The sequence below is a fragment of the Rhinoderma darwinii genome, chromosome 5 (genome assembly GCF_050947455.1).
Source record: "Rhinoderma darwinii isolate aRhiDar2 chromosome 5, aRhiDar2.hap1, whole genome shotgun sequence".
In the NCBI taxonomy this organism is placed as follows: Eukaryota; Metazoa; Chordata; class Amphibia; order Anura; family Rhinodermatidae; genus Rhinoderma; species Rhinoderma darwinii.
The window spans coordinates 166643902-166658218 of record NC_134691.1 but is presented as its reverse complement, the minus strand read 5'-3'; the positions used below and the strand labels follow the sequence as shown (position 1 = coordinate 166658218).

Here is a 14317-nt window from a genome sequence, read left to right as displayed (position 1 = left end):
CTCCAATGTTAGTTTTCCACTTTTTTTTATATAGTCATATATTAATGGTGAATGTGTGAATTATATAGCTGCCGAAATCTTGCATTAGCCCGGGCATGGCTATGGGCACACAAGCAGGCATTAACGCAGGAGGCACTTTCTAAAGTAGCCAGTTCTTTATAAAAAATAAAATAAAAAAAAGAGATGAAACTGAACTGTGTCAAGGAGTTTATGGAAAGTATGCAATTCAGGAATTGAGTGAATAACATTTTCAAGCCTCTTCAGCAGATTTCAAGAACCTACTTATGGCGCAAGTACGGCACTTGTTTAACTCCTTGCAAAAGGCATGACCATCCTTGAATTAGAACGACATAAAGAAACACACAGTAGTGACAATTCTATAAACCAGTCTTCAGCTATATCGGAAGAGTTTTTGGAGAGGGAGGAATTAATACACGATACACAAATTGGTTAAAAGGTGGACGTCATTTACCTCTTCTCCTGGATAAATGCTGTGCCGGATTCCCGTCCGTCTGGCTTTAACGCTACACTTACATAAGGGTCCAACATTCATCTGATAAAATACAAATAAAAGAATTTAAGGGTCAAAATATCTTCTCACTGTTTTAAGTGTATTTTATTGTTCTGAAGTTCTCGAATATAAGAGCTATTAAAAAAACTTGACTTGGAGATTAGGATAGATAGATAGATAGATAGATAGATAGATAGATAGATAGATAGATAGATAGATAGATAGATAGATAGATAGATAGATAGATAGATAGATAGATAGATAGATAGATAGTAATTATTGCCCATAGAAACCATTCTTTCACTAAATATTACCTAAAATTGCCAGAGACCAGCATACTGCTTCCCCCTACTCGCTAGATGGGGCAGTTGAGTGGTCCAGTGTATAGAGATCCCTACATAACTTTCTGCTTTCAGCCAACCAGCAATACGAGGAGAACGGACGAAGCTGCAGATTAGCCAAGAGCAGGGCAAAGATTCCTTCACACGTTCCTCAATAACGGACCCATTTAGCGAGTAGACGAAAGCAGTAGGAAGTCTTTCAAGCGCTAGCCCAGAGCTAGATGACCACTTTTTAGACTTTGTGACTTCTGACTGTCAGCTGCCCCTCTAGGAATACACCAAGCCACATCATTTGTGATAGTCAACCCAACCTTGACTGTCAAGTCCTGTCAAAGTTGCATCAAACTGCAACATTGGCACAGAACGGTGGCGCTGCAGCAGCAATTTTTCCCAATTCAGTTCTAATAAACGGTGACTAAAAAGGTGGTAAAAACTTTAAGAACCTCGAATTACATTAAAGTTGCAACACATGAATCAAGCAAAGGTTTGACTTCCAAATGTCTACATGTAAGCACTAGTCGTAGGGTGTAAAAAAAAAAAAAAAGAAAAAAAAAAGGAACCCTGCCCTCCTGACATGCCTGTTTTTGGTAAAAAGAATCAAACAACAATTCTGGAGCATCTTTTCTTAGAAATGTGCAGTGCTGTTCCTCTGTTATGCCTCCTGGATATTAACAAATTGACAACTGGGTGTTACCATTCTCCTTATCAATAGGGCGTGTCCCTACATACACTAAGGCCTTATTCACACGAACGTGTCCGTTTTGTGCACCTAAAAAACAAAAGCGTTTTTCTTGCCTTGCAGTTCGGTCTGACATCCGTGTACGGTGCATGTCTTACGCACGTATGTCATCCGTATGTCACGCGTTTTTTACGTCACCAAAAAAAACACCTGAAGGAGGTCGTCGTTTTTCTCATCATTTCTTTAGCAACTGTTGCATGGCACACGGATGTGCGTCCGTGTGCTGTCCGTGATTTTCACGCACCCATGGACTTCAATGAGTGCGTGATGCGCAAAAACTGCACAAGTATAGGAGAATGGTGAGTTTCACGCAGCGGACACACGCTGCGTGAAAAACACGGAATGTCTGAATGGCCCTATTGAATTGCATAGGTCCGTGTGACGTTTGCGGTTTTAATGCGCGTAACACGGACGTGAAATACGCTCGTGTGAATAAGGCCTAATTCGACAGTATGCAGGGAGTCACAAAGAGAATGGTAACTCCGTTATCAAGAGATCTAAAAAGATGCTACAGCAATGTTACTTTATGGGGATTACAAGTATTTAGTAAAACGGACATGTCAGAAGCGATGACCGATCCTTGTTACAGCTGCAATACGCAGACATTTGTCCCCAATATAAATCACACCTGCTGACAACAGCTAAACATTAAAAGTAAAACATGGAAAAACACAACTCGACCCTACCACAGATTCTTGTAAAAATATGAATAGAAATGATATGCAAGGGCTGACAATCCATACAAATGTCAGAGGTATCAGAGGCAGAATACAGATATTTCTCGATAACCACATACAAAAGCCTATATGCACCTCTAGAAGATCTATACCCTGCAATAACAGCAAAAAGTTAAAGCAATCCCCTCCCTGCCCCGCACGCTGAAATAATCCATTAGCTGGCGTACCGTTGACCGACATCAGTGATTTGCACTCCCCCTGTGAGGTCGGTCACAGCCCCAATGCCTAGGAGCGACTTACATCATCCCACTTACTGTATTAAAAATAAAATCACACCGGAAAGGTGTCTGCAACCTGCGGCTTTTCAACTATCTCCCAACTAGAGCTTTTAGAAATCCGACAGCTATCGACAGGTTGAAAATGACTAAACCAGTTCCTTTATTGAGGTTTGCTCTGATTTCGCAGGATTTTTTTTTTTCCCATTTCTTTCACTCTATTCCGGTGCACGACAGAATCTATAATATTGTTAAAGTTTCATATGCAACGAAGAGCAAAAGTTATTCTGTTAAACAATGCCAATTTCTGGATAAAATCATAGAGCTGAAAGGGTTAATGAGTCGCGTCTTGCATAGCCCCTTTTGCTGCATTATTAGACATAGCCCATGGACGAAAATGGCAACAAAAAATAAATAAAAGACCTATTTTCACCTAATCTATTTCAAACAAATTATCATAATTGAAATAGACGCAAATGCATATACTTAGAAAACATATATATATAGTATGTCAGATGCGAATACATGTAGGGCTAACACCAGGAAAAGACTTGCAAAATAATAGTTTTAGGCGGATATGGAATATCGACCTGAAACGACGCACGAGCAGTGGATATCTTCTGTTAAGTGTTGGGCCTTACGTGAAATTGCAATAAAGTCCATGTTATTTTAATGAAATCTGGATTTGGTTGCAAATAATTGATTAAAATGTGTCAGAATATAACACTGGTAGGGGAACAGATGGCGCGACAGCAATTACTGCCCTGAACAGTTTATGTCTATAATTTGAAAGGGTATGTGTACCTATAAGTTTTTTGAGACATGTTATTGAGAAGATGATATCTGTGGGTGGATGTGAGCCAAGCCTGTCAATCGTCTACCAATTGCTAGAACACATGGGCTATGGTAATGTGTTAAGAGCCATGCCCCCTTGGCTTCATTCTAAGAATTTTGTATCTCCGCACAAAGCTAATGGCGCTCCCATCGATAGCAATAAGACTTGTTCCCAACCTTCACCTACAGACGTCAGCAGAAGCTGAAGGGGCACTGCACTTGCTAAACCACTTTGACCTCTTTATTATAGTGATGTGTCCAAGTCCAAAAGATTTTAAAATCAGGGATGCCAAAAATGCTGAGCCATGGAGACCACTCCATTTTTACTTTCATGCCCAGACCAGAAGAACTTTCATAGATATCAACAGAAGACAACCTGAAAAATGTCTTCTGTCCCCCAAAATCTGAAATCCAACATGACCGATCTATCGCTGCCAGAAATGTCTTATTCCTCTCTCTCCCCATTGTAGTAAACATGCACTCAGCCAAGGTGGAGTCTGGAGAAAAATCTGGCAACCGAATGACCTACCTTATATAGAAGTGAACAGCTACCCTATATCTAGGTCTGGCTTATGCAAGGCCCACTGAGCTGTTTAATGAAATTACATTTTTTTAACCGCAAAACCCCCCTTAAAAAAAATTATCTACAAACTCTGTATCCTTGTAACTGTAGTAACCTATAGAATAAGGTTAAAGAGGCTCTGTCACCACATTATAAGTGCCCTATCTTGTACATAATGTGATCTGCGCTGTAATGTAGATTATAGCAGTGTTTTTGATTTAGAAAAACGATCATTTTTGACGGAGTTATGACCTATATTAGCTTTATGGTAATGAGTTTCTTAATGCCCAACTGGGCGTGTTTTACTATATGACCAAGTGGGCGTTGTGGAGAGAAGTGTATGACGCTGACCAATCAGTGACCAATCAGCTTCATACACTTCTCTCCATTCATTTACACTGCAGATAGTGTTCTTACTAGATCACTATGTACAGCCACATACACACACATTAACGTTATTCAAGTGTCCCGACAATGAATAGGCATCACCTCCAGCCAGGACGTGATGTGTATTCAGAATCCTGACACTTCGCTAACACAATCCCGACACTACAGCACAGCAAGCGTAGTCTCGCAAGATTACACTGTAAACTGTCATTTACAGCGAGGTTACGCCTGCTGTGCTGTAGTGTCTGGATTGTGTTAGCGAAGTGTAAGGATTCCGAATACACATCACGTCCTGGCTGGAGGTGATGCCTATTCAATGCCTATTCATTGTCAGGACACTTGAGTAACGTTAATGTGTGTGTATGTGGCTGCACATAGTGATTTAGTGAGAACTGCAAGTTAAAAAATTTCTATAATTTTATGTATCCCAAAATGACGCAAGAAAAAAATAAAATAAAAAAAAGGAGAAAAAGACCTCAAACTTCCACTACCTTAACCCCTTAATGACCGGGCCTGAAAAGGCCTTAATAACCAGCTACATTATTCCGTTTTTACAGTTCTGCCTTTCAGCAGCCATAACTTTTTTATTTTTTTTATTGACGTGGCCGTATGAGGCCTTGTTTTATGCGGGAGAAATAGTATTATTTTTTTCGCAATTTGGGGGTAGAAATTTTTTTTTGTAAAAGGTGATTCTCGGCATATTTTTTCTTGCTTATTTTTTATCCTATTCATGTTTCACACTAAACCTGTTAAATTAATTATTCTGGTTTTTACGGTCATGTAGATACCTAATATGTATAGGTTTTTTGTTTTTATGCAATGTATGGGGCAATAAAATATATTTCATGCAAAATAATGACACTTGATTTTTTTAAATGTATTTATGGTTAATTTTTTTTAAAATCCCATTAAGGGATAACTCCTGTATTCTAATACATTATACTGCGTCACTATGACACAGGCTGCTGTTAGGGCGGCACATACTGTGCCCTAACAGCAGGCAAACTGAACGGACAGCCCTGGGGTCCTTTCTAGGTCCCCAGGGCTGACTGCTGAGGGATTCCCTGCTCTTTGATCATGTCACTGGGTTTCTGATGACGAGATCAAAAAGCGGAGTTCCCTTTGATCACTGATGTTTCCGACCCCAGTTGTATCCAGCAGGCTGCTCTAAGATCAGGAGCTGTAAGTTACAGCTCCTGCTTAGAAGATGAGTGCTCATCAGCCTTTTCTACAGCGACACCAAAAGACGTCGCTGTAGATGAAGCACCTGCACTGCCTGCCATCAAAAGATGGTGGGCGGTCGTTAAGGAGTTAACAAGAAAACTAAGTGGCAGCTGTTGGAATAAAAAAAAAATAAAAAATGCACAGCCCAATTAAAAAAAAAAAAAAAAAAAATCACCTGTGGGGTTAAAATGCTCACAGCACCCTTAGGCCAGATTCAGACGAACGTGTGTGTTTTGCGCACGCAAAAGGCACTTGACAGCTCCATGTGCCCTGTTCATATGGATGCGCGGCTGCGTGCTTTTCGCGCATCATTATGACACTCCGTTTGGATGTTTGCAAAACAGAAAAGCACGTGGTGCTTTTCGGTTTACATTCATTCTTTTACTGCTGTTGCGCAAATCCGTGCGCTTCCGTGGGGCATGCATGATTTTCACGCACCCATAGACTTCAATGGGTGCGTGATGCACGAAAAACGCCGAAATATAGAACATGTCGCGAGTTTTACGCGGCGGACTAACGCTGCGCAAAAAACACGGACTGTCTGCACTGCCCCATAGACTTGTATTGGTCTGCGCGAGCCGCGTGAAAACCACGCGGGCTGCACGGACGCAAATCACGTTCGTGTGAATCCGGCCTTAGATACATTAAAAAAAAAACCTGCATAATCCGAGTAATAAAGAGATTGTGTGGCATTTCGATGAAAAAATAAATCAATAAAATAAAAAAATAAAAATATTAAAATGTAATATCTGCGAAAAAAAAAAAAGTCAAATTTATACAATTTAACTTCACTGCTTTAACTCCTGTGGAACACCTAAGGCATAATAACTTCCTAAATGCTATTTTTAAGAAATTGAAGTGATTTCTGGGGGGGGGGTTCTTATATATAAGCCCCTCAAAGCCACTTCAAAACTAAATTGGTCCCTAAAAATTTCTGTTTGGAAATTTTCTTTAAAAATGCAAAAATTATAAGCTAAACTTATAAGCCTCCTAGTGTCCTAAAACATAATACAAGGATATTTAAAAAATGATGCCAACATAAAGTAGACATAAGGCAAATGTTCATTATTCATTATTTTATGTAATCTGATGTTCTGTCTTACAGGCGGAGGAATTCAAATTTTGAAAAATCTATACATTGTAGGGGATTTCCACATATAAACATAGAAGATAGACCAAAATTTACCACTAAGGGCCCATTCACACGAACAACGTCCTGGAAATGACGCACAGCACATGGACCCATTGATTTCAATGGGGCGGTTCACACATACGTGAGTTTTCATGCAGTGAGAGTCCGCTGCGTGAAACTCACTGCATGTCCTACATTGGTGTGTTCTCATGCACCTACGCGCCCATTGAAGTCAATGGGTGCGTAAAAACCACGCACCGCACACGGATTCACATAATAAAATAAAAAAAGATGTGATTTGTGAGTGCGTGAATAACGCATGCCACTCGCAAAGCGCACTGATGCAGAACGCAACACACGCGGACCAGATTCACGGCGCGTTTTTCACGTGTTAATCTGATACGCTCGTGTGAATGTAACAAAGTATAATGTATTACGAAGAAACAAAAACAATCTCAGAATCGATTGGATAAGTAAAAGCATTAAAAAGTTATCACCACATAAAATGACACATCAGATTTGAAAAATGGAACACTGGTAGAAAGGCCAAAACTGACTGGCAGTAAGGGGTTAATAAATACTGTATTTGGAATAATGTCCAGGAATATTTGAAACAACAATTTTCAAGGAACAAGGCAGCACATCCAAAAATAGGAATTTTATTTACCCACAAATGTGACGTTACAGTCCAGCAGGACCTTTCTCAAGCCTGATTGATCGATATGCTGGAGAAAGGTCCTGCTGGGGGGTGGCACCTTCCGTGGCATGCTTCTTGATAGGGTTAATTCATTATAATTGTTTTAAGTCCTATGAAATAATTAGGCTCTCCTGAATTGTAAGGAAGATGAAGTCTCATCGAATTGTATGTGGGAATTCACAATATATTGTTTATTGAAGATTAAAATATTTTGTTGTTTCTTTCATTATATGAGGAATGTCGCCTTTAATTGTGACACTATATAAAGAATAGATGATAGTAAGGCAACTCCGTGGCTCTGAGGAAGTCCTGGATGGGAAGAAATGAGGTAGCCAATAAGCAGAACTGATGCCAGTGACGTCATCACGCAGTGTGCCAGCCCGGCCTGGCTGAACGCCACACCACACTGGTTCTCCCGACACCGAGGTGTTTACAGCCTGGATGTTTGTCATTGAATCCAGGATACATGTTACTTCTTGGGATCCAATTCTTATCCAAAAAGCCGTAGTACGGAGGACATAATGGATATAATAGTTCAGCTGGGTGGGCACCGTACAGAATTCATCTATACTTATTGGGGCTCCTATTGGATAGTCTCTTGATTATTATTTTTTATAATGATATATATGCCATCATGGTGAATTCATGGAAACCGAACGAGCGGTTTCCATTAACTATTTTTAGTTCATCCACCATGACCGCATACTGGAGAATTCCAGATGAGATAATGAGGGTGAAACAGCAGCTTGGAGGGCTTTCTGGGAGATTGAAATGCTAATGTTTATCAATGTATGAGGGCCAGACCAGACCGCTGCTTTACATATCGGGTCTAAGGAAGCTTTTTCTGCCAAAGAGGAAGCTGTAGCTCGAGTGGAATGAGCTTTATTAGAAGGGACCCGTATTTCTTCCGGTTTTGTATCATTCCATGATGGTGGTTATTATCCAGGTTGCTATAGAAGTTTTTGAGAGTCAGAGTTTTTGTTTTTTTCCTGAGAACCGAATAAGGAGATTAGTCTTTCCTGCAAGGAGAAGACATTTCTAAATACTTCTAAACCCCTTTTCTTTTTTTTACATTCAGACAATGGAAATCTCTCGCTGTCTTTGGATTTGCACAAAAATAAAAAATAAAAGTTTGATCTCTTGGTTCCTAAGTAAGGCTGGATCTAGTTGTAACACGGTATGGTGATCAGAAAACCTTAAAAGGGATTTTCCCACAATTAACATTTATTACCAATCCACAAGACAGGTGATGAGTGACTGCAGGGGGCCACACCACTGGGACCCAACCGATATCTAGAAAGCAGAGTCCCAACCCCCCGTTCCTCCTTACTGCAATCGCAGTAAGGAAGATTTTGAATGCTCGTCTGTTTCGGTCATTCCCTTTGACTTTAAATAGAGCACTCCGTCTAACATTCTACTTACTGCGATCGTGCAGTGAGAAGGGACGGGGGTCGGGAGCCCCATTCTAGGGATCAGTGGGGGTCCCAATGGTTGGACCCCAGCGATCAAATATTTATCGCCTAGCCTGTGGATCTATTGGGTCGAAATGTTGCAATGTTTTGGTGAAATAAAGCTTTTACGATCAAGAATGAGTGCTGCGTTTTTTTCTATTTCTGGTTTGGCATAGTGGAGCTGAAATGGATACAGCTCAACACTGCTTGCAACGTGTATATATACACATACCATCTGAAAACTCCTTTCCCATATGTTTGGATGTGTGATGTGCTGCTGATTTCTGCATTGTGTGAACTAGCGCAGTTAGCCATAACTTGTAAGTTACAACCCTCCCCCGCCACAGGGGGATACTCAACACCTGAGGCTCAGATATTCTCTGCAGATGATGTGAATGGTGTGGGTCCAGGTGCGGAGGCCCCCATTGTCGCTGAAACAAAAAGGTGCATAAGTGCTCAGTCGAGAGCCTGCACCATTGGCTGGGATTGTCACTCCTTATTAGACTGGATGCTCAGCTGAGCACTTATGCACCTTTCGTATCAGCAAAGTTCTGATATGTCTCTATGATATATTAAAAGTTTTTTGTACGTACAATTTCTCTTAACCCCTTGACGTACCAAGACATCCTGGTGCTGGGATTAAAGTATGGAACGGGCTCACAGTCTAAGACAGCTCCTTACGATGCGGGTGTCAGCTGTGTATTACAGCTGATACCTCGCACTAACAGCCAGGAACAAAGAATTCTCTGATCCTGGCCTTTTAAGCACTTAGATCCCACAGTCAATTGAGACCGTGGCATCTAAGACGTTAGAAAGAGGGGACTGGCCCTCTCAAACAGCCCAGTTTAGTGATTTAGGATAACTTTTTGTATGTTGGAGTACGTTGCACTGGTAGGAAGGAGTCCGGCGTACTCATGAGCTTCTGCTTCCCCCATTCAGCCACCGATGTTTGACAGCTTTCTCCCTATGCACAGTAATTGGGAGAAAGCTGTCAATCGACAGCTGGGCGGGGCATCGGCAAATCATGAATCTGCTGGACTCCTTCCTCCTAGCACTCGCTTCGTGCTGCAACAAACAAAATTTAAGTTACCCTAAATCACTAATCTATCAGAGATAAGTGACAGACTGCGGAACTCAGCATGTGTCACTACTTTATGCTGCCCTCAAAGAGGGTAGCATAGAGTCGTTAACAGGTTTCCTTTAAAGAGAACCTTTTACTACCCCAGACATGTGCAGCGGAGTGCATAAGGCGCTGTTGCACAGACCCTGAGGCACTTTCAATTAGTCGTGTAGCCTCCGCTGTTCTGGAGATGTCGTGGGGGGGTGTGATAGTCAAAGCTTTGACACTGTCCAATCAGCTGCGGTGTGGGTGTGTTCCACTCCTCTCTCCTGCTACTGTCAGAAAGTGAGAAGACGGCTCTCACGAGAGAGATCACACAGCAGCAGCCGCTCTGATCATGTCTGCAGCTGATTAGACAGTGTCAGAGCTCTGACTATCACGCCCCCTCACCCTTTCCGTGTCCAGGAACACCCTACCGACACTACAGGGGCTAATTTACATATCAGGCGCCAATAATAACGGAACGATATCTCCAGAACGGCAGAGACTACACAGCTAATTCAAAGTGCCCCAAGGTCTGTGCAGCAACGCCTTTATAAGATGGTGCGCTCAGATGCACGTCCCTGGGGTAGTGAAAGGTTCTCTTTAAGTATCATTCCTTTTAATACTCCAGTTTTTAGAATGAATACTAATGTGTATTTTAAAAGTCAGAAAATTATTTTCCCCAACTCAACTTATGGTACGAGAAATGCAGAATAGTTCTTACAACTACTGTCTTAATGTAGCATCAGTTCAGTAAATGCCTTGACCTTTTCATAAGCTATTTCTACACATTCTCCAGCTATGCAACGCCTTTTGAGATGCTTGCAACATATCAAGGATACAGACCTGGCCGGGGTCGTTATACCAGAGCTCTTCATGAAGACGGTCAGGATGAGCTTTCTTTCTCTTTATTTCTGCAATCACATCAAAGACCTCAGAGTCGGAGCTGCTGGAGCAGCTCTCATCATCTGTATCACAGTCAGAGTCACTGGAGCTCTCTGTCAACAGAATGGAAGAAGTGAAGCACATCCAGAATAAAGCATTGATTTTACTACAACCTCACAGAATCAGGGAAACAAATAATTAAATAAAGTAACCATGACAATCACAGCTTTCTATTATAGATGATATTCTACGTCCCCTGTTCTCAAAGTGACATCAATGCCTATATACTTCGTTTTTATTATTCCTTTCATTTACTTATAGGTCTACTGTATTCTTCTTGTTCTTTATAGTATTTTAAAGAGACCATCACAACAGAATAAAATAAAAAAAATTTATACATATTTCAAGTCATTATAGTACATGTGACTGGGACTAACTGATGGCGGATAGAAGCATGGCAATATTACATGGGTAAGAAGTTGTCCCTTCCTATGCAGGCTATTTCCTGCCTACAGCCACTGATCAGTTTGTACCCCAGCAGAACAAATTGGAGAAACAACCCCAGGAGAAACAAAAAAGGAACAAATATCACAAAACATTAGAAACGGGAGAACCGCCAAACAGCAATCTAAACCTCAGAAACAAAAAGGTGAGGAAGCTGTGTTCCGCAACTAACTCTACAAGAAAGATTTTACAGCGAGTCCAAAAAAAATTTTTTTTTTCTCATTTGTATCATTGGAGGACACAAGAAACATGAGACGTCCTAAAGTAGTCTCTGGGGTGGGTAAAATAAATATAATTAATTAGAGAAAAAAAACTTGATTAAGCAGATGGTTGAGCCACCGCTGTATGCAAAACCTTGTGATGAATGCTAGCATCAGCTGATGCAAACGTGTGCACCTTTTAAAAGCTGGAGAAAGTATGAAGGCAGAACCATACAGTGGCCTTGCAAACCTACTGCGCCAAAGCCTGATGTACTGCCCAGGAAGCTGTAGCAACCCAGGAAGAGTGGGCTTAAACCGGGAGGGTGGGGATCTCGCTCTTTCACACAATATGCTTCACCAATGGTTGAGCGGATACAATGAGCCATAGTTGCCTTGGAGGCCGTAAGCCTCTCACATGAACAATCCAGGGGACTGGTTTTCAACCTGCTAAGATTGGAGGGACAAAAAGGGAGTCCGATTGCTGGAAGGAAGACATGACGAAAAGATAGCGATGGATAGACCATACACACACATCAAACTTATGAAGGGACCTCTCCCTTGGATGGGAGGGAGGGGGATGGCCACACAATCTCGTCACTGAGGTGGAAGGCAGAGATAACCTGCAGGAGAAAAGTGGCACCAAACGCAGCTCCACCTTGTCTTGATTGAGAATCAAGAGCGGAGAACAACAAAGAGCCATTTCTGATGCTCACCTGATCGAACTCACCGCGACCATAAAAGTAATCTTCCAGAAGATGGGTAGTAAAGAGACATCCCTGAGAGGTTTGCAGTGGGAAAGCTGGAGAGCATCCAAGACCAGATTCAAATCCCACAACACCTTGAAGGAAGGTTCTCAAATGGGATCTGAAGGCAGGGCTTGAACGATGGTCTCAGAATGTCCTGGAAAAAATATCGGTCTTTCCGTACAGGAGTTGGAGAATTGCGGAGAGTACCGAAAGGGCACCGACTTACGGTCTGGGCCCGAACGTCAGGATCTAATCTGCGGGGGAAGAGAACTCTTACTGCCAATGGCCTCAGAAATAATTTTGCCCAGTCCACTGCCAAACAGACAAGAACCTGTGAATGGCCACAATAATACCCGTGGCCTGAGAAGAGTGCCATGCATGCTACCAAGACGCAGAACTTAGATAATTGACGGAGTGGGTAATCTGGGTAGCGAGGTCAGCTAGCTAGGTCTGAAGGAGCACTAATCAGGATACCATGCTTGAGCTGCTTGGACCACACAGATGCTGATTTGGAAACCCAAGTGAACGCGAAGGACTGTCATTGAGTTGACCCTGCCACTTCATAAGATACAGAGGTCTGTTCATAGGATTCTCGAGAGCAGCCGCATTCACCAGGTGTAGACCTGAAAAGTCAGTGGATCCATAGTAGGACAAGCAGCCCATTTGGAAACAAGAGCAGCAGGGAAGGGGTTAGAGATGTCCAAACATTTAGGTTTTTGGAAACGCTTGTCCGACCGCTAACATTCCCCGGTCAAAACCTCATCGAGCTCGGAATAGTTGCTGAAGCGCTTCAAGGAACACTTAGGGCTCTTAAACGACACACTTAGGGCTCTTAAACGACACGTTCCTCTGAGAAGTGGAAGCCTTGATCTGCAGTGTATCCTGGATGGCCCGGATCAGACATGGAAATGGGGGACGAATTCTTACCAGCATAAAAAAGGGACTACACTAAGGTAAGAGCCCCAAGACATACCAAGCAGTCGGGGACCTAAGGTGTTTTTGGGACCTGCTGCGCCTGTCTTCCTGGTTGCTCGGACTCCCCTGAGTGGTGGATAGAGGACCACACAAAATAGCATGCATAGGGAGGTCCCTCTATTGCCTTAATCATGGATTGAGAAATACTGGAAATATGTGGTTCAGAACAGAAGCTGCAAGTGGTCTTAACTTGATTAGTGTAAAATTTGCACTTGCAAACTGAGCAGGCAAAATAAGTGACTGGGTTGACAAGATATCCTGGTTTCTGACATGCTAAGATTGGAGGGAAAAAAAGAATAGGTGCCAGCCCCTATAAAATTGAACAGGGCCTACCAGTATGTGGAGAAAAAAACAGTTCCTGTAGAGCAGGAAGAAGAGTAGCATGTCCTGGGACCTGGAGCCAAAAGGAGAGAGGTGCTGGTGGTCAGCGTACAGATTAATAAATATCTACCTCAGGGCATTTCTTTTGGGGAAGCTGGGGTTAAAGCCGGTGCTGTGGCCTCACTGCGACGCACCAAGCTCATATAGGCGGGTGAGCAAGGGTGTCATCTCTGCTTGGGGCAACACGGCAGCTGAACTGGCTTATTCCCTCTATGTCATCGACGAGTGAGGGAAGACAGTGCGAATTCCTGAACTCAACACTATTCGCTCGTGCCACAGCAAGGGCAACAAGGAGGCCGAACCCTCCCCGTTTCCCTGACCTAAAAAAAAAAATTTGATTAAAAATAATAAGTTGAATAGACCTATGGTCAGTAGGAATGGCTCCCTCTGACAGGAAGTTCAAACTTATTTTTTCAGTGTCTGTAGGCTTAGTATAGCCTGCAAAGGAGCAGACAACTTTTAGAGTCAGTCTTCTAGTGGCAGGGACAATACCCATGGTTCCTGTGTACCCCAATGATATTAAATGAGAATTTATAGTACATTAATATGGCAACAGCAATTACATGAACACAAAATTTATGACAATGAGGGAACAGAGAGAAAGCAAAAAGTTGCGGACACCTTGCTTATAAAAATAGATTGGGCCATACAAAAATAACCATCGACTCTCTACCAGGGACACACTGAGAAATAA

At 42.2% G+C, this 14317-nt stretch overlaps 1 protein-coding gene across 1 annotated transcript in view; it reads right to left on the bottom strand.

Annotated features, from left to right (window-relative positions):
* DROSHA (drosha ribonuclease III) overlaps positions 1–14317 on the bottom strand; it is a 270019-nt gene that overhangs the window by 232739 nt on the left and 22963 nt on the right. The window contains exons 6-7 of the mRNA XM_075826743.1: positions 10779–10930; positions 473–553 (exon numbers count right to left, since the gene is read on the bottom strand). Coding sequence (XP_075682858.1) covers positions 473–553; positions 10779–10930 — 233 coding nt within the window. The remainder of the gene's footprint in view (positions 1–472; positions 554–10778; positions 10931–14317) is intronic.